Source organism: Cetorhinus maximus, chromosome 19 (genome assembly GCF_964194155.1).
Source record: "Cetorhinus maximus chromosome 19, sCetMax3.hap1.1, whole genome shotgun sequence".
Classification (NCBI taxonomy): Eukaryota; Metazoa; Chordata; class Chondrichthyes; order Lamniformes; family Cetorhinidae; genus Cetorhinus; species Cetorhinus maximus.
The window spans coordinates 40,032,082-40,059,193 of NC_135897.1; the positions used below are offsets into that span (position 1 = coordinate 40,032,082).

General features: G+C 41.7%; 1 protein-coding gene across 3 annotated transcripts in view; it reads right to left on the reverse strand.

Annotated features, from left to right (window-relative positions):
* Positions 1-27,112, reverse strand: part of LOC144693761 (uncharacterized) — a 92,711-nt gene that overhangs the window by 16,512 nt on the left and 49,087 nt on the right. For 2 of the 3 annotated variants that reach the window (XM_078563764.1, XM_078563763.1), the window contains exons 3-15: positions 23,815-23,850; positions 22,308-22,352; positions 21,863-21,889; positions 21,606-21,653; positions 19,603-19,644; positions 16,977-17,024; positions 12,210-12,253; positions 11,989-12,041; positions 11,673-11,890; positions 10,898-11,151; positions 10,546-10,680; positions 4,076-4,214; positions 2,744-2,797 (exon numbers count right to left, since the gene is read on the reverse strand). In XM_078563764.1, the coding sequence (XP_078419890.1) occupies positions 2,744-2,797; positions 4,076-4,214; positions 10,546-10,680; positions 10,898-11,151; positions 11,673-11,890; positions 11,989-12,041; positions 12,210-12,253; positions 16,977-17,024; positions 19,603-19,644; positions 21,606-21,653; positions 21,863-21,889; positions 22,308-22,352; positions 23,815-23,850 (1,143 nt within the window). The remainder of the gene's footprint in view (positions 1-2,743; positions 2,798-4,075; positions 4,215-10,545; positions 10,681-10,897; positions 11,152-11,672; positions 11,891-11,988; positions 12,042-12,209; positions 12,254-16,976; positions 17,025-19,602; positions 19,645-21,605; positions 21,654-21,862; positions 21,890-22,307; positions 22,353-23,814; positions 23,851-27,112) is intronic. The other variant, XM_078563765.1, reaches the window with a different exon arrangement.

The following is a 27,112-nucleotide window of genomic DNA, read 5'->3' on the forward strand; positions in this document are numbered from 1 at the left end:
CGCCGTGAGGTCCGAATCAGATGATGAGCCTCTGGATTCGGCCTTCCAGCTCATCGTGGAGAGTCAGCAGAAGGCGGGGGAAGATCACGCTGAGCTGTTGGAAGCCCTCAACAGAGTGGCACGCGAGTCGGAGGAGTGCACCTGCCTGCTCTCTGATGAAGTGGTGCCCAAATGTGCGCATATGGAGGTCTCCATGGGAAGGATGGCGGACGCCATGGATACCCTGGTCCAGAAGAACGCGGAGATGTGCGTAGACCTGCACTCCATTGTGGCAGCCATGGGTCAGTTCCTACAAGGCAACGCGAGAGGGGAACAGGGCACCGTGACGTCCCTCCAGGTGCTCCTTCCCCTTAAGGAGTTAGTCCAGGGCCCATGGGCATGAAAAGGGAGGACACCCCTGGGTCATCCACTCAGGAATCGCAAAGGCTGTCCTCTCCCTCTGATTCCCCTTTGCCTATGACCCCCTCAAACTTGTCCTTTGTCACCGCAAAGGGAGCAGCTGACCCACAGGAGGACAGCCGAAGTCATTGGAGGCAACAGGGCCAACCATTGCACAGGCTGTCTCCACCCCTGCTGTGGATGTCAGGGCAGCACCTAGAAGAAGTGGTAGGCCTAGAAAAGTTAAGAAATGCTGATCACGAGTGGTTGCATGGGTGAACACATTTTGTCACTATACAATCTGAAAATATATTCGCTTTTACTAAATAATGTGTAATGTTGCCTTTCAGCTTCATTTATAGGCTATACAAGTGCTCCCATTGCAACCCCCCACCCCCTCCCCCCCTCCCCCACTAGCAGTTCAGCTGCACTCAGTGATTCTGGAGGGAGAAGTGCATGAGTGGCAGGACCTTTCAGGGCCTCGTGCAAGCAGAACCGTAATCCATCGCACTCATCTCACTGCCCTGAGCATTTTCAACACTGCTTGCTGGGTTTTCTTTCAGTTGACCGTCTGACCTGACCGGCCCGCCGCCCACCCACTGACCACACTCCCCCGCAGCACCTGTGCCTGTCCAACACGAGGCTCCGCCCACTTTCAATTTCGACAACCATGGTAGTTGTTAAGTTTCTGATCAGCTCCCCCATCCTTTCCCCTCCCCCAATCACCAATGTCCTTTTCCCCATCGTTGTTGAACCCCCCCCGGCATCACCTTTTACCTCCTACCATCACCTACCAACCAAAACCTTTTTCTTTCCAGGATGTGCAGGTGAATGTGCACGTTCCCTACCTTCCTGAAAATCACACCATGTTGACTTCCCCAACCTCCTTCCCACCTTCAGGGTCTGTGTCTGCCTCCAAGTCCCTACCAACCACCCTCTCCATCCCTTCTGCTGCTACTGCCGCACCTTCACCCTCCCAGCTCACTCTGCCCCCTCTCATACTCACAATTCCCTCCTACCACGCCCACTGTCAGTTCGTTCCCCAGGAGGCAGTAATTGACTCCACAGGCCCCTTCATTAAACTTTCACCTGGGCATTTATTCACCCCCCCTCCCCCCCCTTAATCCCTCCTCCAACCTTAATTACTCCCTCCTTCAACCTTACCCCTTACCACCCCCCCCACAGATCTCCTTCCCCACCAGCTCCGATCTCCTCCCCCGCCTCCGATCTCCTTCCTTTACACCTACTTCCTCACTTGCCGCATTCTCCCCTGTTACACCCTCCCTCCCCCGTACTCCCTCCTCCTCCCCCCAATCTCACTCTGACATCTTCGTCTCACCCCCACTCCCCGATCATCCGTAGTAGCCCATGGCCAAGACCATGATGTTCCAAAGCAGACCCGTGACATTCCACCTTCCATGAGCTGCTTCATGGCGGAGCCATGGCCATGAGAATCCACCCAGCGATGCACGTATTCCTCCAGGGTCCAGTTGTTGTAGGGCTCCAGCATCTTCTGCTCCTCAGATGCCCACGATCTGAGCAAGGCCCTAACAGTAAGGCCCGACTTCTGTACGTCACATTTGTCCAGACGTGTTCTGGGCCAGCGAGTTTTCCCGCTGGCATAAGGGTAAATCTGGCCTGAGGGGACGATTCTGCTCAGGCCTTACTTTGCATTCCATTAGCGGGATGAAAAGCGGGTTCACGCCAGCCTTCAACAGGATTGGCAATCTGCCTCGGAAGATCCTGCTGTGTTTTTATGCCGGCGAGAAACCGATTTTTGGCATTCTTGCCATATTGCGCCCTCCCTCACCCACCATGACGCCTGACGCCAATGGGGCAGGAAAATTCCAGCCAATGCCTCTTACTGAGGTACAATTCTATAGGTACCAACAGCCCTCATTATTTACCCAAGTTACCTTACACCATGCATCAGCATTGAAAAGGAGTGTTGGTAAAATATCCAAGCCAAGCCCCAACCTGATATGTACACAGGCACTTGTCAGCAGACATTGGTAGATAGCCATCAAGAGTAGGTTGATGTTGGGACCTTTTGTAGCATCCTTATCCCTGTCCCTAGCTAGGACAAATATTTTATCATGTTATGAATTCTTCCCTTTGAATTATCTAAAATGCTTGCTTGGAGGCAAGTCTATGAAATTCACATCTTCTCAACACCCTGCTTCCTTTACAGCAATTTATCTTCAATCTCTTATGCAAATGTGCACCTTTTTATTGCAGAACTCCGTTGTACTTATGATTATGATTTTTTTTAACAGGCCTTAAAGAACCTATACCAAATCAATGGCCTTTTTAAGTCCAGCATTCTTTACATCTCGCTTAAGAAAATGCCATAATAAAAACTTACTGTTAATGTCTCTTGGTTTTCCTTGGTCATTCTGTTCATGGTTTGCCCAGTCACCTGTAATGTTAATTTAAAACATAAAGATATTTTCAGATTAAAGAGGAGAGGTTACATCTGAAGTAAGATAGTGTATTTAGCAAATTTAAAAGACAAAACTTAAAAGATGAAAGATGCAAAGTATGATATAAAAGCACAAAGAATAATTCAGAATTCAATTTGTTATTTTTATAAAATTCAATGATGCACTACATATGTGAAGATTAGGCCTGTATCCCAGTAAATCTACTCCAGGACTTGTACTGTGAGGTCCTGATACAGAATGTACTATCGTTAAAATCCCTACTTGCAAAAGGTGTCTAATTTTTTTTTGTGAGAAATTTAGGAAACAGGCCCAGGCCGTTGGTGAAAAACTTCATCAAAGTAGAGAAGAGTAAAATAGGTGAGATTAATCAAACAATAGTGATTTAGTAAAATTATTCTTTGTTTAAATAAAAACAAGATTGAATGAGGACTGCTGGATGGAAAGCATTGCATAATGTTGAGGCTGTTGGGAAAAAATAGGTTGGGTTAGGAGACAGTGTAATGGGACTTGGTTCCCTCAGAGTGAGGATGCAGAGAAAAAGAAGAATGTTTAGAAGGAGAAAAGAGAAGAGTTGAGAGGAGTATGCCTATATATAAATATAAATATATATAGAGAGAGAGAGAGAGTATGCCTATTGAGAAAATAGGTGGAGACAAAAAACCATTGCAAAGTATGATGTTGCAGATTAGAAGGGATGCTTAAGTGCCATAGTAATCACGATACAGATATGAAAGTTTCAAGTTTGGTTAATTTCATTATCCAGCAGAATTGTTAGACATTTCCTGGCTGAGTTGGTACGTGGAGCAAACCGCAGTACCTCACCATTCCACTTCAGTGAGAGGGAAAAGTGGCAGTGCCCAACATGCTCAATAAAAATAAAATCTCTCCAGATGATCACAGAAATCAGAATTTGGGCAGTAGACATGAAGAACTGTGTGCTGTGTTTTGTTTATGTCTGTTACATGGGGTGAATGAATCTGTTTTCCTCTATCTCAAACGGAAACAATGATAATTCAAATTAATTGGGCAACCAAAATGTCAGATATCATTTGCACTAATGAAAATGAAACATACAAACCTGCAACATTCAGGTAGCAAAAAGTGAATAGCTGTGAAAGGCTCTCTGACACTTCATATAGCATTAGCAATCACGGAGGTTTAAATCAACCCAGAAAATAGTTGCAAATTAAACACAGTAAACAAGTTCAGTTTAAAAGTATCTAATAATGATTACATATTCTGGAAATACTCACACTCCCGCAGTTTTGAGGTCCACATTGTTTCACCCGAATCTATGTCCTTCAGCGTTAGTTGAAGGTCTTCTGCTTGTTCCAAAAATACTTCAAAGTAACTTTTACATTTAAGAGGTGTCATGTCTATGAATTCAATGTCCTGTTAAAATAAAAAAAGAAATTTACCGATCCTTCTATCGAAAAATAACGTCGCAGCATTTAATTGTTAAACAGTACATACATTTTTAAGTCGGTACACACGAACTCACACAAGTTCTATTGTACAAAGCCCTCATTTAACCATTGGAGAGGACAAATATTTCCCCACAAAATTGTAAGCATGTTCTTTATGAACAGACTTATGAGGTAATTGCACAGGACACAAAGGAAATCTTGATCCAAGATCAGAAATATTAGAATTTGGTTGAAATTCCCAAATTTTGAACACTCCACCTATTTGGGAAGAAAGGGGATAATAATTCCCATAGACAGGTTATTCAGATATTCCAGATTAGTCCAGGCATCAGAAAGTCATCAGACGTTTGACTGTTGGAGGGTGAGAAATAGCTTGCTGCTGCAGGATTTAAAGGTTTGAAGTAGTTTAAAGAGTTAGGTATCATCCAATTTGTTTATGCTGCTGTTAAGCAAGTTACTTTGCTAGAAATGTCTTTGAGATTAGCTGCTAGACAGAGGTATATGCACCTTTGATGTAACTAGGGAAGTACTGCTGAAGAAAGTCAGTCGGATGTGTAAAAGGTTTATTAGAACAGAGTGATGCACAAGGAGTGATGCTTAGTGACAGTGGAAGGAGATTGCAAAGGTAATGAGCGCAACAGCAACATTCCCTGCATGTTCACGGTGCCAGAAAGAGTTTAATGGCCCTACTAAGACAAACAAAGTAAGAGGCACATTTTGTCATAATGCAATATACTAATGCTGCCTACCATTTTCAAAGATCCCTTTCTCTAAAGCTCTAAAAGTGTTGGAATTGCTTATAACCGATTTCTAAAAGTTGCAGTGTCATCTAGACACCTAGCCTTCACCCTGTAAATTTTCCATCACTCGCTTCCTCATTCTCATTCATCACAAAAAGATTACCTCCTGTAATATGTAACTGCCAATTGCATCCATTTCTCATTCTACCCATTATGAGCTGCATTCTGAGAACTGTATATCGACATGGTAACCAAAGGTAATGTGGCCTGTTTTTTTTCTCTTTTTTCAAGGACTAGCTAGCATGTTGTTGTGAGGGCTTTACTTTGAATCTGGTTCTTTTGTAGCCAACCTGGAAATGCTTGTATTGAAACGGGAAAGGTTCCATCCCTTTGCACGATCTACACGTCTTGGCAGTTGAGAAGTTACCAGGGCCTCCAACAATCCGGTTTGTCTCTCCCTGGTCACGGTACAAGTGCCCTTCTTTTTTAAAGAACAGGCAAGACGCACAGGCAGAATCTTCCCAGTCCCATGGAATCAGGAAAAATATTTTGAAATGAGGGGGTTGGATTGGTGGGCCGACCCGTTCCCGCCTCTGGCTGATTTTGCTGGAGGTGGGGTGAAATTGACAATGGCTACCCACTGGGCAGTGGCATCTTCCCAGAGGTGGTCAGGCTCCTTGCTGAGTTCGAAGTCCAGCAGCTGCTTGTAGCAGCTTGCCGGCAGCTGGTCAGTGGGCCCCGCAAGGCCTCTTTTAGTTAAAAGCAAAATACTGCGGATGCTGGAAATCTGAAACGAAAACAGAAAATGCTGGAAAAACTCAGCAGGCCTAACAGCATCTGTGGTGAAAAAAAACAGAGTTAACGTTTCGAATCCTTGTGATTCTTAAAGTCATATGGACGCGAAACGTTAACTCTGGTTTTTTTCTCCACAGATGCTGTTAGACCTGCTGAGTTTTTCCAGCATTTTCTGTTTTTGCCTCTTTTAGTTCCCTCCCCCCGTCAGAAATGTGGGGATTGTGGGTCACAGTTGCGGCTGCAGGCCAAGCTTTCGGTTGGGGGACGTGGGGTGGTTGGCTTGGCAGATGTGGCATATGTTTATTTTATAAAATCACTGATCTCTGCAGAGGGTGCCTCAGGGTGGACCTGGAAATGGTCCTGATCAACAATTAGTTTTAAAGATGATAAGATTCCATCCATAGTTTTCAGTATTTGGAAGAACACAGAGATGTATCAAGCCAGTCAACATTTGACCTTGTGGGAATGTATGACTTCATAAAGTGCAGTAGATTCAGATGTCCACCTGACTTGGTGCCCCAACATGCAAGTTATTTGTAATTTTAGAAGCTTTCTGAAGTGCCTGTTACAAAATTCATGCTGAAGCATTATAGAAATGGAAGTGTGGGTGTGTGAAGTCCTGCCTTCACTTTCTGCAATTACCTTTAACTGGAGCCAAAGTAAGCAGCAAGTTAAACTTAAAGTGGAGCAGCAACCCTTTAAAGCTGCTGCTATCATGATTTCCCACCCTTTCTATTTGTGCACTACCCGTACTTGTGCTAAATGTGCAGGAAGTATACTCAAATTCTGTCAAAGATCTGACCTTCTTCAATTCAGTTCCCCCGGACTTGCGCAATAGAATGCAGGAACACAATACTCCCAGCTCCATTTTCCTTATGATTATTTGATTGGTTTTACCTGTTCTCTTGTTACAGCTGAACTTGAACTATAAGTTTTATCCCAGATCAGTTTGATCTAAACGGTTTTTTGTGCATTTTTAAAACCAATCACAAAGTGATTTTCTGCTTTTTTATTTTTAATTCAGGCTTAAGTGGCTGTATGGCCCTACTTCTGCACCTATTTCCACTCTTATGGTAATCCTCTAGGAGCTCTGTATTTCCCAAAAAATATTAGTAAGATGGTTAACCATAGTGAACTACAACTGAGCCTGAGTCTGTCCTCATCCAATGCCCACTTTTATCATGTGCTTCTAGATAGCAATCAGGTGTTTCCCTTCCGTAACTTGTAATTTATAGAGCAACTACTACCATCCAAGCTGAAACCGTTTATTCATTGTTTTATCCCCACCTTTTATCCTATTTTCGATCTTTTTTCCCACCACCGTCCCGTCCCCCCACCCCACCCCCACAAGGGCCACTTGTTACTTGTTCATGTTGTTCTTTTCAGAGTGCTGACATTCTGCTTTCTTACCTTAAAGCCACTATCAGCACCTCCTTTAGCCCTTACCACTGCCATTAACACCCCCTTTGTCCTTTTGTTCATGACATCTTTGTCAATCTCTCCTTTGCCCCCACCTATCACTGGCCTTCTATCCAGCTTCACCTGCTCCAGCCCCCTTAAACAGTATAAATTTCATCACATTTTACTTCTCTTTAGCTCGGAAGAAGTCATATGGACTCAAAACATTAATTCTGTTTTTCTTTCCACAGATGCTGTTAAACATGCTGAGTTTTTCCAGCATTTTCTGTTTTTGTTTGAAATCAGCCAACAGTCATGGTATTTGCTGTCAGAATGTGGATGATATGATGCTGGCAAGATTGCACTTATTGCACTCTTAGTTGCCGAGTGGTGGTGGTGCGATAGCAATTATTTTTATAATTGAATGGCTTGTTGGGTCATTTCAGAAGGTACTAAGAGTCAAGTACATGGCATGAAACTAGAGTTATAGATGGGCTGATCCAGGTAGGAATGGCAGGTTACCAATGAGTTTTTACAACAATTCAATAGTTTTTAATAGGTAACACCCACAGATTATTGAATACTATTCCACAAACTGGCATGGTGGGATGTGAACTCACAACATCTGGGTTGCTAGTTCACTATGATAACCATTGCACTGATGTGCCAGTATCAAAAGCAGAATCTTCTAAATCTTTATGGCTCAGCAATTCATTGGATAGATTTGCTGAGCCATCAAGGGAAGTTTCCCCACTTTTAGGTTCTCTACATTGTTCACCATTTCCCAGCCAGTGGTCAAATGACCCACTCCCCAAGCCTGGACAAAGTTGTTCTGTAAGTAGCCACAAGGAGGCATGCAAGAGAAGCCCTGCACCACTCTCCCATTGATATTTCCTCTCCGTGGAGAACTCCTAGCTCAATTTGTAGGTTTTCCACAGAGAACACAACTAACATTGGCCATGTTCTACAACTCATGGTGCATTTGTTTGCCATGCTACCATGCAGTGGCTTGGACTTAACAAAGTCAGAGCCTTTAACAAAATTAATCCAGCTAAACCACTCTTAACTAAGAACAGGAGTTTGCTACATTAGAACCGTGACCTTTTCCAGAGATATCTGAAAAAGTGCATCCCAATCCAGTGGACTAGAAGGTGCAGGTGTCCCTGAGGTGAACAACAAAGATCCCTCAGAAAAAAGTAGACCTTTCTTAAGAAATGTAAAGGCTGAAGTAGTAAACAAATAAGTATGTTGCGTAGGCTGATATATTACATACTTGATGCAATTCAGTATGACAGGCCTAGACATGTAGAATAGATGGGGCTTGAAACAAGCATGAAGACATATTTTGATATGAAGCTACACAGAGCACACAGGTAAGCATTTGCATATACGAACAAAACCAAGGCAAAATGATGAAGCAAGAGGATCAGCTGAGTGCTTGAATACAATCCAAATAGGGCAAAACCATGCAATATTTTTGATGTGAAGGTTTCAGGTTAAAGAATAAAAATAAACAACTTGACTTTTGGACAAGAGAAATACAAAATAAAACACTCTCAACAAATAGTCAGGGATACTCTCAAGATGTGATTAGCACACCATACCATCCTAAAAGGTAAACCAAAAAAGTGGGCACTTGATTATAAAATCAAGTACAATACCTGTTTTGATTGTACCAATGGAGGATGTGGGAAATTTGCCTCCTTATTGTAAATGGGTTGGATTTGATGCTCAGGTTAGAAATTACTACTAGAAATGTTAGCAGACAGATGCTTAGCACTATTCTGAGCCATACTTCTATTTTTGCATAAATGTCTTTAAAAGAAAATAAACAATTAATGGGGTGCAGTTAGATATAGGAAGGGAATCGTTTATGCCATGCATTATACATCACGCTGGGATATTCACTTCTATTGAAACCAATCGGGTAGGGTGTTTATCAGGCAGCTGGGGCATTACCACCTGTTTTGCCACTCTACCTTTGTCCAAGTTCACCCCTCATGTTTCAGTTAAGAACACAGACAAACATGCTAAGAGTTTGTCCTCTCAGGTCAGCAACAGTAACTCCAGTCTTTAGTGCCTCATCAGAAGTTTTTTTTTTATGAACACAAAGTAACGGTGGGCAAGATTTTAACTCATTCAAAATTCATCTAAAATCAGATTCCGAGCGTGTACCTACGTTAAAGAATGGATTGCAACTCTTTCACCTCTCTTGTTGGAAGCAGTGGTGAAGAGGATTTAAGGGACATAAGAATATTTTCTTCTTGGCTTTTTATAATTTTCAGCTCAAGCAGCGGAATATATGCATTTATATAATTACTGAGGAAAAAAATAAATGGAATTTCTAACACGCAGACATTACATAAGGAAGTTTGGAATGGGAATAGGCAAAATTAACTAAATTAGCACAATGATAAACCATCAAGGAAAATAAAAGATAAATGCTTGAGGGCATTTTAAATACAAGGTCTAAAGAAAAATATGCAGGTTAGCACTTGCAACAAGCTCCAAATCACCATTACTCATTCTTAAAAAGTTGGCCCATTTAAGAGCTGCACGTAATATCGAATTATAGAGAAAAGTGATGATTTTTGTAACCTGCAAAAGTATTGATCTTTGCTTGTACATTATCAAATAATAAAATGTCTAATGTACATAATCCTGATGGATTATCTGTAATGAGCCATGCCTCAGTGGTTGTGCTCTCATTTCTGAGTCAAATGGTTATGGATCCAGGACCTGAATATATGCTCCAGGCTGACAGTCCAGTTCAATACTTAGGAAGTGCTGCACTCTCAGAGGTACTGATGCCCTATCTGCCCGTTCCTGTGGTCATTGAAGCTGTCAAGACACTATTCAAAGAAGGGCTAAATAGCTGCCACACTTCCCTACTTTACAAGACGTGACCACACTTCAAAAGTAATACATTTCCTATGAACAGCTTTGGGATGTCCTGAGGTAATGAAAGACACTAATTATTTTCTTCTTATTCTCTCTATTTTCTTTGCCAAAACAAGATAGTACTTTTCCAAAACTGCAGCAGTTGCAATTAACAAATTAGTATGATTACAGCCACTGCAAACATTGGACTGTAGCCTAAATTTAGATTGTTAAGTGCCACTCTAGGTCCCACCATATTTAGTAGCTTCCAAGAGTCAACTATAGCTTATCAGATCTAAGAGGGTTTTTAGGACAATGGAAAATGACAAGGATTTTGGCATAATTTTTTAGGTCCTAATTCTGGAAAATGTCACCACCTCGAAATGTTTTTTTTAAGCGTATTTCTAATATATATTATATATATATAGAAAACTTTGCATGTAAGCAGCACAAATAAATCAATAATTGTTTACTCCAACATACCCCAGGAATTATCTCAGCTTGAGGGTCACTCAGGAGTCGATATATTTTGCCAATAATCAGCTTTTTGTGGCATGGAGTAGGTTTATCAATTTTTACAGATTTCTGTTTCGAATGTTTTTCAGCCTTTGTGATATCCTAAAAGTGAACAAGCACATTCATATACAAATCTGTTTATTTAATTAGCCTTTCATTTGTGCCAACAATTAACTAAACAACCCATTCAAACATTAACAAAATAATACTTGTACAAGGTGCAACTATGACAAAAAAGAAGCCATAATTGTACTTTAAATGAGTAATTTAATTAAATTAAATTAAATTGTAATTTAAAAACAGATAGAATAGTTCTTACCTTAATAACAGAGTCATTGTTTGCTGCCATATATACATGAAATAATAAGGACTGGAGGTTGTTAATGACTTTATAAATCAACACAACACCATGATGTTGAATGCCCTCAGAAGAGGTCTGAAAGATTGGCCCAACTGGTGACAAAGAGCTGACTTTCCACTGAACATGTGTTGTTGAATGATCAGTAGTTGGCTCTATTTCGGGTTTCTTGTTCTTTATGTGTAAAATTCCAAATTGTAAATCAGACAAATGATCTGTAGGATGGGACACAAATTTGTAAAGGTAAACACTTGCTTAAAATATTTTTGAAATCATTTTGTGAGTATAGCCCTGAAATCGACTCTAATAAAGCAACTCCATGCCAGGTCCTGGTGACAATTAGAAGCAACATCAAGTTAAGATCCTTCCAAGCTTCAGAGTTTTTAGAAATCTTACAAACAGGCTGCTGGCATTGCTCTCCTCATCAATGAACAGTACAGGGAACATAAAGGAGAGAAAAAAATGAAATGATCTTTCTTTATGGAGTGAGGAAAGAAAAATAAAATAAAGTTGCTTTAAAATTCTACCATCATTATAAGTCCAACTGACAACAGGGAAACGAGTGAGGACAATGAACACACACGCTCACAGGTTGTGAACTGCTGTGTCTGATCTACAGAATATTAACATTGCAACTGAGTTCATTATGCCACCTAGTGGAGGATGGTGTGAAGATCAACAACAAAGGGCAAGAAAATTACGAAATTATAATTATCTGCAAAAGCAAAACCCTTACCTGCCAAGCAGAGGGAATGAGGAAAGTAAATGCTCTTTAGTAAGGCTGGATCACTCTTCACATCAAACAGTGGGCCGCAAAGTTTCCAATCTTTCCCCAGAAATGTGTCATATTTATACCAAGACAGAATTGTGTAAATTATGTCAGCTTTGTCTGTCACTTCAAATACTAGACCAGTAGCAACACACTGATAGGTTCCTTCATGATCCAACTTCAAACTGTATATTAAGAAGATAAAATAACACAATTAATTAAAATTGATTTGAGACAGACCTGTGCACTAATTATATTTACAAAGTACTGGAAAAATACCTACCAAAAACGTTCCTTTGAAATCTGTCTAGGTGTTACTTGTTCAAAATTTTGATTCTGTTATTTAAAAAAAAAGTCTTAATGGAATTGATTACAATATTTTAGATGCCTGCCTGTCCTTACTACATTTATACCACAATATACTGTGTACCTCATTATTTCTTGCCTGCTAAATCACCTGAAGTATATTTATAATAGAAATGATTTAAAAATAAAGTTTCTCACCGTTTGACAGTTACAATTAGGACATGATGGCTCGACGTATAAGCCTATGAGAGAAAGATTCCTTTTTTAAAAAAAATCGATGTGATAGGTTCGAAAGGTTTGTACAGGATTGTGATACAGCGCTAACTAAATTAAGGGTTAAACTACTACTTATTTCGTGTTACCATGGTAATGTCTCAGATAGAAGAGTACTATTTCAAGTGAAAAACATTTCACTTGCATTTCCCCTAACTTAGTCTACTGCATTCGATGCTCCCAATGCGGTCTCCTCTACATTGGAGAGACCAAACGTAAACTGGGCGACCGCTTTGCAGAACACCTGCGGTCTGTCCGCAAGAAAGACCCAAACCTCCCTGTCGCTTGCCATTTTAACACTCCACCCTGCTCTCTTGCCCACATGTATGTCCTTGGCTTGCTGCATTGTTCCAGTGAAGCCCAACGCAAACTGGAGGAACAGCACCTCATCTTCCGACTAGGCACTTTACAGCCTTCCGGACTGAATATTGAATTCAACAACTTTAGATCTTGAACTCCCTCGTCCATCCCCACCCCCTTTCCGTTTCTTCCCCTCCCTTTTGTTTTTTCCAATAATTTATATAGATTTTTCTTTTAAAAAATAAAAAAATTTCCATTATTTTTAAATCTATACCTGTAATGCCCTGTCAGTCTTTCCACCCCACTCCCACTAGAGCTGTACCTTGAGTGTCCTGCCATCCATTCTTAATTAGCACATTCTCTTAGATAATATCACCACCTTCAAACCTCTTTGTTCCTTTATCTGTGACATCTTTTGATTATCTGTTCCTATCACTGCTTGCTTGTCCCTACAACCACCCCACCCCCCACCAACTTCTCCCCCCCACCCCACCTTAAACCAGCTTATATTTCACCCCTCTCCTATTTTTACTTAGTTCTGTTGAAGGGTCATGAGGACTCGAAACGTCAACTCTTTTCTTCTCCGCCGATGCTGCCAGACCTGCTGAGTTTTTCCAGGTAATTCTGTTTTTGTTTTGGATTTCCAGCATCCGCAGTAGTTTTTTGTTTTTATAGAAGAGTACTAGTCCATCTAGTCTCCGCTTACTAGCCTCCTACCAGGTTGTTTATTGTGATTCCAGTACTAACAGTCTTGTTCCCTGATAGGAGTTCATCTAGTCCTTTATTAAATCCTGCCATGCTCTTCTGTTCTGATTTGTAATTTGCTCTACAGTTCTATCACCCTCTTACTAAAGAAATGTCTACATTTCTTGTTTTCCTTTGACAAACTTAACCTTAAACTGTGTTACCTAGCCTGTAAATCCCGCGCCCAACAGAAAAATGTTCCTAGATCGAAGCTCTCTACACCCATGGAAGTCTTTAAATACTTCTTTTAAGAACCCCTTCATGGTGTGAGTGCTTGGAATGGGGCTGCAGGTATCAGTGTGGTGTACTGACAATTTTACAATTCAACAGGCATCATAAGGCTTATAATGTAACCCGTCATACGCTCCTGTGCACAAATGAGTTAATCCTGTGAGTTAAGGTGTAATCTGACCATTCACATAATTTAACAGCACTCCAGACACATCTGCCACAAGCACCAGAGCCTCATTATAAAGAGCCAGCAGCCAGTGAGGGCACTTTGACTGTTAGGTATTTGCATTGCTTGGGGGTAGGGGCACTGGGCAGAGGAGCATGGTGCAGAAAACACCATGCAGTTACTTTTTCTGTCCTCTTGAGCATTCTATTATTGCAGAACGTACAAGAACAGGAATTTTAAAACCCAGAAATGTTAGCAAAGTTTTTGTGAAAAAGCAGGTCAAATTAAAAGCAAGTAACAAACAAAATATAACACCTATCAGAGAATGCTGGACAAGCTTCCAGAGAAGGGTCATACTGACTCAAAACGTTAACTTTGTTTTTCTCTCTCCACAGATGCTGTCAGACCTGCTGAGTTTTTCCAGCATTTTTGTTTTTGTTTCAGATTTCCAGCATCCGCAGTATTTTGCCTTTATCCGGTGGACACAGTTTAGATAGTGTATTGTATCAATTAGTACTGTTTTGAATTCTTTCACCCCTTTAAAACTTGAGCCCTTTGGTACATTTCTGGCATAGCAGCATCTCTGTGCTTATGTTCAGCAGGTTATTTGCTTCTTCACTTAAATTGCTGTAAGGTTGTTATTGTCTTATTTTTGGAATGCACAAAGAAATCTGAAAACCAGTGAAAGCTGTTATCAAACTACATAAAAGGCGCCAGACAAACACAAATTCTCTGCATATACTTATTAAATATGCAGCAGCAATTTCCGAATAGGATCAGGACCTGGAGTTGAGCAGCTTAACGCAGCATAATCTACAATACTGTATGTGCTCAGAGCGTAGGGAAGAAACAGGTTTTCTGCTATTAACACCTGTCCACAACTGGGGCTCTGAACTATTTCCGCTATATATTCTTAACAGCTAGGAAAATGCAGGTGGCCTGATGCCATTTATCTATGGCGGGTATTTGATTTTAACCAATACTTAAATTGATATATCATACTGCCAACTGCCAGTGTCAGGTCAACTGTGAATGTTCCCATAGTCGAACAGGCTGGTGACATTCAATATCCAAGCTCGACTGTGAAAAAGGACCATTCTGGATAAGGTATGAGAAAGGTTTATATGAAACTGTACCTAATCGTGTGATGCAATGCTCAGGAAGAAATAAAACTCTGTCATCTTCAAAAAAATCCATTTCATTGTTCTTGGTGCCATCTTTAAACAAGATAAGGGGGCAACTGGATGGGAAATGAATTAAACCTGCCAATTCCAGGTAATTGATTAGAATCAAACCTGTGTCGCAGAGGGGAATGGAAAGTATTCTAAGATACTGCACTATCCAGTCTTCCATTGTTGAAGATTATAAAGTGGAGCTGGAAACACAATGTGTTCCAAACCATTTGATGAGATTATTTACTTGTGGTTATTCTCATTTATCCAATATTCTCGGTGTAAGAGACCATAGCACAACATATCCAAATGAAATCACAGTGAATCTGTGGGTAATGATCACAAATCTCAGCACCTCCCCACTCCCATCCACCTCATCACACACACACACACACACACACAGGGCAGAATCTTGTTGAGGTGTCGAGGGTCTTGCCTGCTGGTAGGAGAGCCCGTGAGAGACCCACAGGGCTTCTTTTCGAGAAGGTCCACCAGACTGATTCCTGGGGTGCCAGGATTGTTGTATGAGGAGATGTTGGGTCGACTAGGCCTGTATTCACTGGAGTTTAGAAGAATGAGGGGAATGAATTTAGAAGAATGAAACGTATAAAATTCTGAAAGGGCTGGACACATTGGATGCAGGGATGATGTTTCCTCTGGCTGGGAGATCTAAAGCAAGGGGTCACAGTCTCAGGATACGGGGCAGGCCATTTAGGACTGAGATAAGGAGAAATTTCTTCATTCAGAGGGTGGTGAACCTATGGAATTCTCCACCGCAGAAGGCTTGGAAGGCCAAGTCACTGAATATATTTAAGAAGGAAATAGATAGATTTCGGGACTCTAAAGACATCAAGGGGTATGGGGAGAGAGCGGGAGTATGGCGTTGAGTTAGAGGATCAGCCATGATCATATTGAATGGTGGAGCAGACTCGAACGGCCGAATGACCTACTCCTGCTCCTATTTTCTATGTTTTCTGTGTTTCTAACCACACACCAATTGGGCAGTGGCCAGGCCACCGGCAGACTTACTCTTGGAATCAGGACCTCGGGGGCGGAAATCCTGCCTTGTGAGAGCTGCCAACCAATCAGAGGCTGGCAGCTCTTGCACTCTGCAAGGAGTGCTGTGGCTGCTGTATCCCCCCCACCCACCACTTCCTCTCCCCCCCACTCTGAGATGTCAAGCAACCCGCAATGGTCACCTGTTGTGCACACCACATAGTGACAGGCCCACTACTGGGTCAGTCCCAGCGGCACTGGGATGAGGTCGTTAAGTGGTCAATAATTGGCTACTTAAGGGTCTCAATTGGTGGCGGGGTGGGAAGGTCGACCATGGGTCTTCCCACCCAGAAATTAATTCTGGTGGAGGTGGAAAGGTGGTGGGGTTCAGGTACCCACCACCCTGCCTAAGTAAATGCACTTCCCACCTCCAAGCTCGCCACTAGTGAGAGCACAAGATTCCATCCACTCACAAAGATTTCATTGAAGAAGACAGTGAAAACGTTTCAAACTGTTGTCTGCATGCAGCAAAAGAAAACTATAAACTTGGTGTTTTTTAACCATTTAAAATATGAACACACCAATATCACAGTGCTCTAGATATTAAAGGTACAAAGTAAAGCTTTCTAAAATCTAAATAGCATACTTAGTCAATATAAAAACAGAAATAACTGGAAAAACTCAGCAGGTCTGGCAGCATCGGCAGAGAAGAGCAAAGTTGACGTTTCGAGTCCTCATGGGTCCTCCCTCGAGGGTCACGAGGACTCAAAACGTCAACTTTGCTCTTCTCCGCCGATGCTGCCAGACCTGCTGAGTTTTTCCAGGTATTTCTGTTTTTGTTTTGGATTTCCAGCATCCGCAGTTTTTTGTTTTTATACTTAGTCAATATGTTCTCTGTTTTAGTACATTGAATGATGTGAAAATAATCATATTAGTTGTAAATGTGACACATCCAAAAGATTACCTTACAATGTGACACTTCTGATCCCCACCAGCACCAATTAAAACGAGAAAGTTTTCTGACGAGAATTTAAAAACCTTCCTAGACATCATCAATTTTTAATCAATCTGAAAATAAGTGACCTGAGTCTGGTGGATTTTTTGCTGTTGTTTCTTCAGTGCTGCAGTCTCCTGGAAAATAGATTGTAGCTTTTAGTATTATGTTTCCTTATATAAGAATGAAAATAGAATGTTTAACAGCATAAATTTCCACTTTGTCCCTCTTGACACCAGCAATTAATCCCAGGCTCAATAAATTGCAAAGCTCTATTATCTCCATTGTATTCTAACATGATCTCAACAGTATGCCAGAGGGCACTTCCCAACTACACCCATAATACTTGGGTGATCATGTAAGAGATATTCAGCGAAGTCCTTGTTGGTTCTTTAACAAAAGCCTTTCGATTGTGTGGCCCCTCAGCAAGCTGGGTCAACCCCCTTTTGCAACACTGCCATTTCCAGTTCTTCAAGTAACATCAACGCCTATTTATTGTGGTACTGTGAGTTTATATACAATGCAAAAGAAATATTAGACAGTTCAAGTGTAGCATGGTCAATTGTTAACCTGCTTTGTCTCTGTGTGTGTTGTTAATGTTTTTTCCTACAGTTCTTGCCCTGTGTGTGATTTCTAACCTCTAGCCTGATTCGCCTGGGGAAGAAGTAAGTGTGCTGGCTTCTGCAGTGTTTCAGTGGAAGTCGCCTGGGATTCAGGCGACCCTTTACCTCCTTGTGCTGATTCCTGAGAAGGTCCTCTTGTGTACTGGATGTTTTATAGCAACAGTCTGAGCACTCCAGGTGGGCTTAGGACTCTTTGCTGATACTGTTGGAGTTACTATATGCTCTTTGATAGAGTACAGTAGATCATAGAATGATATAACACACAAAGAGGCCATTCAGTCCATCATGCCAGTGCTAGTTCTTTGGTAGAGCTATTGAATTAATCCCACTCCCCTGCTCTTTCCCCATAGCCTGCACTTTCTTTCCTTTAAAAGTATTTATTCAATTCTCTTTTGAATGCTGCTATTGAATCTGCTTCCACCACTTTCTCAGGCAGTGCATTCCAGGTCACAACAACTCGCTGTGTAAAAATGTTTCGTCATGTCGCCTCTGGTTCTTTTGCCAATCACCTTAAAATGTGTTACCATTCATGATTTTGAACATCTTCCTCAACCCTTACTTTATCAATAAACTGGATCAAGTTAGTCAAATGCAAATTGCCTTTAACAAATCCATGCTGACTTTCATTTTTTAGTCCATACTTTTACACATGCCAATTAATTTTGTCCCGGGTTATTGTTTAAAGTTTCCCCACCACCAGTGCTTGGCTGACTAACTTGTAGTTGCCAGGTTTCTCCCTCTCCCCCTTTTTAAAGAGATGTGACATTTTCAGTCCTCCAGGCCTTTGGCACCATTTGTATTTCCATGGGCAATTAAAAGATTATGGCCAGAGCCTGCGCAATTTCCACCCTTACTTCCCTGAGTAACCTAGCATGTAGTTTCACCGGATGACTTTCCTGCTTTGAGAACAAACAACCTTTTAAATACCTATTTAACTATTTTCATCCTATCCAATATTATTACTACCTTCTCCTTTATTGCTACATTGACAGCATCCTCTTCTCTAGTGAAGACAGATCTAAAGTGTCTGTCCTGTACCCGAATCATTCCCTATTTTAAGACTTCCAATGTTCAAGTGCCAGAAAAGCCTTCCTATATAACTGCAAGGGGTTATAGCAAGATGATGGACAGCATTTGGATAAACTCAAGTGACTCTTATGAATTCTCTTGCTCAGACAGCAACCTGATTTCATACAAAAATGCTGTGAAGTTCAAGTCCTTAGGCATTGCCTCCTGAAGTTCATTTTCCAAATCTTCTTAAGTGTGCGTAGCTCTGTGGTCAATAAAAGTAGTCTCCAGATATTGCAAGATTAATGAGCAAACACTGTATGTGCTTATTATGCACCTCATCCTGTGTCAGTAAATGAACATGCATCATATAGTTAGGTTATGTTTTAAGAATTTTGTGTCTGAAAACCCTTCTTTCATCAAATCCACTGAGAAAAGCCCTGAAAGCAATTCCCTAAAGCTTGCAACTATGTGGCAGGAAAATAAATTAACAGTGCAACTTTAATGGATCTGTTCCTGACATGCAAGAACTTGTCATGCCTATCTAAAATGAGCAAACTGAACATGCTCCCTATGCAGTGCTGAAGCCAAGAAAATCCAAAAGTTTCCCATCGTCCAATGCTTAGAATTATGCGATGTATTCCAGCGTGTCACCAGCAGAAAACCAAAGTCAGGAAACGTTGCAGAACGAATAGAAAGTAAGTGAGTTGAGCAACTTGCGATTTCCCAGCCTCCTTATGTACAATTCTAAACCTCTAGTGTACTTGCCCTAACATGAACATATCGCACTCAAGGGAGAGAAGAAAAAAGCTAAACTGGAGATGGATAAGGTTAGTTAGCTTACAGGTAGGTTACCATTTGCCAAACTATTTGGCTGTCAAATGCTTCTGTTATAAAATGTAAAGGTTGTGGGTAAATCCAAAAAGAAGTTCACAAGCAGCCACATATTTCATAAAAGCTGTAATTTCATGCAACTTAACATTTTATTTGAATTGATTTTAATGACAGTGGGTTTTTACAATTATGTACATTTCTCATATTGATCTTGTACGTTTCAATGCAGCTAAGTTAAATCTCCAATTACCTGGTGCTGGACTTTGCAAGTGGGGGCCATCTGCAGCTTGCTCTGTAGTTGAAACATTATTGGAAAGGCTGATTTCAGTAACATATTCAGTAAATTGAACAGTATAAACTGCTACAACTCCAGTGTCCATTTAACATTTCGTAACATTCAAAATCAGCATGTAACTTGTTTAATTAATGCAAAAATTGTTCTCTAGAGAGGCAAAGTTGATTCTACCTTTTAAATGCTCCACTTCTTTATGACAGTTCTCTAGTATTTGTGTTTATTAATATCTAATTTACTTCTGTTCTTCAAGCCTATTTTTTTATTATTTGTTCATGGGATATGACATTGCTGGCAAGGCCAGCATTTATCCCCCACTCCTAATTGTCAGAGGGCAGTTAAGAGTCAAGCACATTGCTGTGGAGTCACATATAGGCCAGGCCTGGTCAAAACAGCAAATTTCCTTCCCTGATGGACATTAGTGAGCCAGATACACTTTTACAACAGTCCAGTCGTTTATAATCACCATTAAGGATGCTAGATTTTTATTCAAGATTTATTTAATTAAAATTGCATTCAACAGTCAGAGAATAATCAGGTAAAGTTATTTTAAAAAGTGAATGCAATGGCAACAGCAAGATTGGAGTTGAATTTCTGCAGCAGTTCTACCATTTGTCTGCTATAACTTCAATGAAAGGCCCATGGACAACCCAAAGAAACAGCAAGCACAGTGTTTACACCATTTCTCTAGTTACAGTGGATGATCAGGAGAACCCTTGTGAAGATTCAACCCCACTGTATTTTGCCCTGTTGGTGTATACTGAGATCACAATACAGAAAGGACAAAGGGGCTTAAATATCTTACTAGCAACATTTAAACAACCAACACAGCACACCTAACAAGACATTATAAAAATGAAAGACATGCATTTGTATAGTGTTTTATCACATCTCTCAGAAATGTCTGAATGTGCTTTAGCTGTAGATGTATGTGGCAGCCCTTTACTGCACAACAAAGAGCAATAGCAAAAATATCCAATTAATCAGCATTTGATAGTATGGTTTGTGGGAAGAGTTTCAGGAGAACATAACCATAACCACAAATAAAAATTTGGTTGTCGGGGGCGGGGGGGATATCAGGGGCAGTTCTGGAATTTGAACTGAAGGCAAGCCAAACTTATGCAAACCAAACTGTGGGGATTGGTGGCTGCATATCACACATCCCTTCATTCTTCCAGTAGTTTTCCATGCAAAGAACATCCCACTCTTCTTCACCTAAGCCATGGGATGTTTAATGCCCATGTGAACTAACAGAATAGACAGGTGAGGCCTAGGTTTGGCTATTGGGTAAATGTTGCGTACTATAATACTGCTATCAAAGTTGACAATATTAATTTAATGTGTATGCAATAATCATTTAGTGATTAATACTCAGGTACTTTGGTGGAAATGAAATAATTCTTGCCTTACAGAAGCACTGTAATAAATGTGGGCTATAATCCATATAAGGATGTTGCTGTGGCTCAGTTCATAGCACCCTCGCCTTTGAATCAGAGGGTTGTGGGTTCATGTCCCACTCCCGGAAACCAAGAACTGTGATTGTACTCGAAAGAGTTGCAATCTGTGACTGTTGATAACTCGAAAGAGTTTCCTTGACTGGCACAATCCAAAGTCCAGGACTACGTGCTGAGGGACGCACTAAAGCTTGGGGCAGCTGCCGCAAAGGCGCAATGGGGAAGGGTCGCTGTCTAAGACCTTTCTACCACAGCGCACCGAGAGACTGGGAACTGTTTAGAGCCCCTCGGGCTGTACAGATCAAAATGAAAGGCTGTAAATGACTGTAATATTGTTTGTACTGATGCACCTGGTGATACATTTTGTAAAAGTTTAACCTGGATTGTACCCTTGTAATGTTGTTTTTGAAATGGTTTTGAATGTGATTGAAGATTTTTATGAATAAAGTATATTTTTACAAAAAAAAAAAAAATAAATGTGGGCTATAATCTTTACATAGTTAATACCTGGATTATCTTTTGGCTGGCCACCTCCAGCAGTTTTTTCATCAGCGTCTAAACAACAAAGATATCTCATGTTAATGCTTAACTTTTACAAGCAATAAAAAAATATACAGGATCTAACAAGGAAGTGTTAATTTAAAGAGTAATGCTTTCATACACAATTAAATATTAGCAATGCTTGTGGGAATTGTTGCAGTTTTACCCATTGAAAAAAAATAATGTGCAAAATAATAGAGCAATGTAAAGCATATATACATTACCTAATTCTGTCTCCGATGAGTCGGAACCTCCATGATTTTATTAAGTGACATTTTGAACGTTATGTAGAAATGAAATGAAAATTAACATTTCTATCATGGAACAGGATAATGTTAACACAAAATACATGCTTAAATTAAAAACTAATATTTCATGCACTACTTAAACTCTTTGTAGTACTAATAAAAATTAGTCAGTTAAAAAATTTCAGCAGTTTTTTTGGAGAACTGTTGGCTGTTTTGCATGAGACTGTGTATGTTTTATTCCAGTCTCATAAAATAGGTGGCATAGTGTTAATTAGTAGCCATTCTATCTTAACATTACCTGATCTGATTTTTATGCTGAAATAAATGTACTTATTTTCTTCACAGTACCACTAAGTTGAATATTGAAAACTGTTGTTAAGTGTATGTAAGTACATGAAACAAAGGAAGAGTCTCAGCTTACCAGACTCACTCTTTTCTGATGCTGAAGAACCTTCATAATCAGAACCTTTCACATTAAAAAACAGGAAATTAGAAAATATCCATGAAACTCACAGGTCAAGGGTCCAAAATTCTGATTGAGCTGCTCTGCTGGTGCAAGTGCAGTGGAGTGGCCCCCACGTCAGCCAATGCCCCCTTCTCAAATTGTCAGACGCGACTATATCCATAGTCAGGGCAGGTAGCCCATGCATGTAAAAGGATAGCAGTGGAAAGTCAATGGTGCCATGCTGCTCCAACAGTAGATCAGTTCCCCGGGAAGGTCCAGAAATGGGAAGGTCAAATACTTAAAGGGTACTCCTAGGATTGGGGTCTGGGATCAATTACCTTAGGTTTTAAGAGAAATTAGCCTTCTCTTGGGGTCTCAGCAGGACTTATACCCAAGGCCCTACCACCACACCCCACCCCCCTAATATGCCCACTTGGCTTAAAGGCGTGGGTGCATGATTTGCCTTTTTCCCCAGAATTTGGTCATGGTTCTGGTCTTGAGGTAGAGGTCTGTTCTTCTCAGGCAATCCATCCAATTTACACCCAGGGTCTGATTAGAGTTTTGGGCCCCAAGGTTTTAGCGGCTGATAAACATGTGGAAAAGCTTGAGGAAGTTGTGGTGGGTATTACAAGATGAGCAACTCACAGAGTTAGGATTGTCAGATATCAGATATAGAAGCGAATAAAAAATAGAGAAAAAAATTAAATCGCAACACATAAAATGAAAACATCTGTCAATGAAGCCAGAGAGTGCAGACATTGGCTAGGATTTAATGTGATTGAAGGGGGTTGACCACCGGTTGGAAAACTTGCGTCGCCTTTCTTAGGGAGGCCTGACACTATTTAATTCCAATCAGGCACTTAACTGGGCAGTGCAGGCCTTCCATCTGATTAAGCCCTCAAAAAGGATAAAAATCCTGCCCCAGAGCACTGCTGGCCAATTTGAGCAGCACTGGAAGCACCACCAGGAGCGGTGGCCACTGCTGGTACTACAGTGGGGCCTACAGGAAGGATCAGCGATGGATTCCTAGATAGAGGTGAGTGTGGGCAGGATGGGGTTGCAAGGATGAGGTTGTTGGTGAGAGGGGAGGGGGATCAGAATCAATAGCAGGGACTGGCTCCCTGCTGGGGCATCCTTTCCCGGTCCAGTCCCTTAATCGGGCACAAAGCGCCTGTGAATGAGAGCCCCCCTACCGCCGCCACCCCCTGCCCTAAGTGGCCACTTAACGACCTCAATTGGCCTCCAGGGGGGAAGACTTCCTGCCCCGGACCTAATCGGAGGGAGGTGGGAAGGCAGTGGGATCTCCACCCCACACCCTCCTGGCCAATCACACAGCCAATACTTCCACCTCCAAACTTGCCCTAGGGGGTGGGTGTGTGGGCATTAATTTCCACCCATTAAGTTTATTTCTGCGCTGTATGAGTGCCAAATTATGATGTTCAACTGATGGTAGCAAGAATGTGAAAAATGGAACATCACTGACCTGACTCAGAATTTTCAATATTATCTGGATATTCTTCTGTACAATGGAAAGAAAAGAACAATAGTAATGGGAGACAGAGAAAGAACAATTACGAGGACAGACTATGACTGTCTCTCATATGTAAGATCCCCAGAACCATGACAATAAAACAATCTACTAACCAACATAAGTAGGTTGCACATTCTCCTTGCTAGCCAAAACAATAGTCTGGTATAGTTATGCAGATAAATCTGCGCAACTGCTGTCCAAATCTCCTGCAAACCTCTGAACTGAAGTTACATCCCCTAATATAATGCTGCTTTCCACTAACACACACCCAAACTATTCTATCCTCCTTGTTTGCTGCCTTTCCTGCTCATTGTGCCTGCTGGAGACTAACCTCACCAACCTTCTTCCTATCCTATATCCTACCCTATCCCACAAATGATGCTGTGGACTCTGCCAATGAATCCCTCTATTTTCCCCTTCTAGAATGTCTGTTCACTCATGAAGAAGGCCCTTGCGAACTGTGACCTTGTTGTGGATGATCCTGACTTTGACTGAAACGTGGCTGATGGGCGGTAACACCTTGCTCCTTCTTGACATCTCTCCACCAGGTCAAACTTTCTATCACCTGACCTATTCAAACCGCTGACGTTAACAGTGTTATCCTTATCAAACTATCACATCTCTATCTCTCCTCTCACTCCTCTGAGCACTCAGCTCACATCTCAAAATCCTCTTATCCTACTACCACCCAAGTTTCACAGAGATATCCTTCCTCCTGCCCTCTATAAACTTCTCCCTCCATATAATCACCTACTAATTTTCACAGTTATCCCCTGGATCTTGCCATGTCTTTTGACCTCACTGGCTGTGTACACTCTTTCGTATTTGAGGCCATCTCTGACCACATCCTGATATCCCACAATTCAAATTCTTATTCTGTCTTTCTTTGGAATAAACTTCTCCAAATTACTCACAACTGCACTTTCTGAATCCCAACGTTGATTTGCTGTGATACTTCTGTAGCCGTTAATCTGCTCCGCCATTTCCTTACAGTTACATTTGATGCCCTAACCCTTGCAGAAGCTTTATTCTTTTTCACTCTGGTCGATCTGGTATGATTCTCTTGTTCTCCATTACCAATCACCTCCTTTCAATGAGCTCTCCAGTCCCCTACACCCTCACTTCCAATAAAATGTACAAGGAGCACATGGGCTTCATTGTTGGAAATGGTTTCATGAGCTCGTTAGGTCAGGAAAGGTGAGTGTCATACCACTTTCAGGTAGCATCCATCACTCTCTGATTTCCCGAGCATTCTCCTGACAGCACTCCTCTGCCCGACACACCTAACTGATCCACACTTTCTTATCTCTTCAGGCACCTCCTCAAATTTCCATCTGAACAGCCAACACACAAACTCACCCTCATCCTATTGCACCTACCCCTCAGAGTTTCTCTCCTCAAATCTTCTCAATCCATCCTCAGCACACTTTTCACTTTTTACTTTAATCCCTGCTTTTTCTCACTGCGGGAGAAGAGAGTGCATAACGCCGGGGAGAGGCAGAGAACTGGGGTTGGGGGGTGGACATGGAGCCAATAACAGACCCCTCCTCCCCAAATCACAGTGGAGGAGAACATCTTAGAGAATAGCAGGCGGCATAGACATCAGGTGTCATCAATGAAGAGATGCCATTGGCCCACAGAACTGGTGATAATGTTAGATATAACAGTGCCACTTTGCACTTAATTATTGAATCAATGTCATCACTAATTGAAATGTCATGGTATGCACCATGTAGAGTATGTCAGTTAAGAGGAGGTGGTGGCATAGTGCTATTGTCACTGGACAGTAATCCAGGGAATGGGGACCTGGGTTCAAATCCCACCATGGCTAGGAAAAAATATGGAATTAAAAGTCAAATGATGACCATGAAACAATTGTCATAAGAACATTCTGGTCCCTTAGGGAAGGAAATCTGCTAGACCCTACCACGAAGCCATTACCATAAAACCTATCTGGTTCACTAATGTCCTTTGTTTAGGTACGGGAATCTACTGTCCTTAACTGGGCTGGACAGGCCTACAGACTCTGAAATGCCTGACCAGCCACTCAGTTGCATCAAACCACTAGAAAGCCAATAAGGAATGAAACCAGACAAACTACCTGGCATCGACCAGAAATGACAGCTGCAACCCTGCAAAGTCCTCTTTACTAACATTTTGTGCCAAAAGTGGGAGAGCTATTTCACAGACTAGTCAAGCAACATCCTGACAGAGTCATACTCATGGAACCATACCTTACGGATAAGGTCCCAGACACCACCATCAACATGTCCTGTCCCACCTGCAGGGGCTGTTCGCTGATGATTGCACAATGTTCAGTACCATTCATGACTCCTCAGATACTGAAGCAGTCTATGTCCAAATGCAGCAAGACCTGGATAATATCCAGGCTTGGGTTGACAAGTGGCAAGTAATATTCACGCCATACAAGTGCCAGGCAATGATCATCTCCAACAAGAGAAAATCTAACCACCACCCCTTCACATTCAATGGCATTACCATTGCTGAATCCGCCACTATTAACATCCTGGGGGTTACCATTGACCAGGAGCTGAACTGCACTAGCCATATAAGTACTGTGGCTACAAGAGCAGGTCAGAGGCTAGGAATCCTGTGGCGAGTAACTCACCTCCTGACCCCCCAAAGCTTATCCACCATCTACAAGGCTCAAGCCAGGAGTGTGATGGAATACTCTCCACTTCCAGCTCCAACAACACTCAAGAAACTTGATACCATCCAGGACAATGCAGCCTACTTGATTCACACCACATCCACAAACATTCACTCCTTCCACCACCAATGCACAGTGGCAGCAGTGTGTACCATCTACAGGAACTCACCAAGGCTCCTTAGACAGCACCTTCCAAACCCATGACTGCTACCATCTAGAAGGACAAGAGCAGCAGATAGATGGGAACACCACCACCTTGAAGTTTCCCTCCGAGCCATCCTGACTTGGAAATATATTGCCATTCCTTCACTGTCGCTGGGTCAAAATCCTGGAACTCCCTCACTAACAGCACTGTGGGTGTACCTACACCACAGGGACTGCAGTGGTTCAAGAAGTCAGCTCACCACCACCTTCTCAAGGGCAATTAGGGATTGGCAATAAATCCTGGCCTAGCCAGCAATGCCCACATCTCATGAATGAATTTTTTAAAAAAACAACTTATATCTTTGATCTGCCAAAGGTCCTTCAAGGGTGACAAAGGGGCTGATGAGGGAGGAGGCCACGGATTCCTCAAAGGAG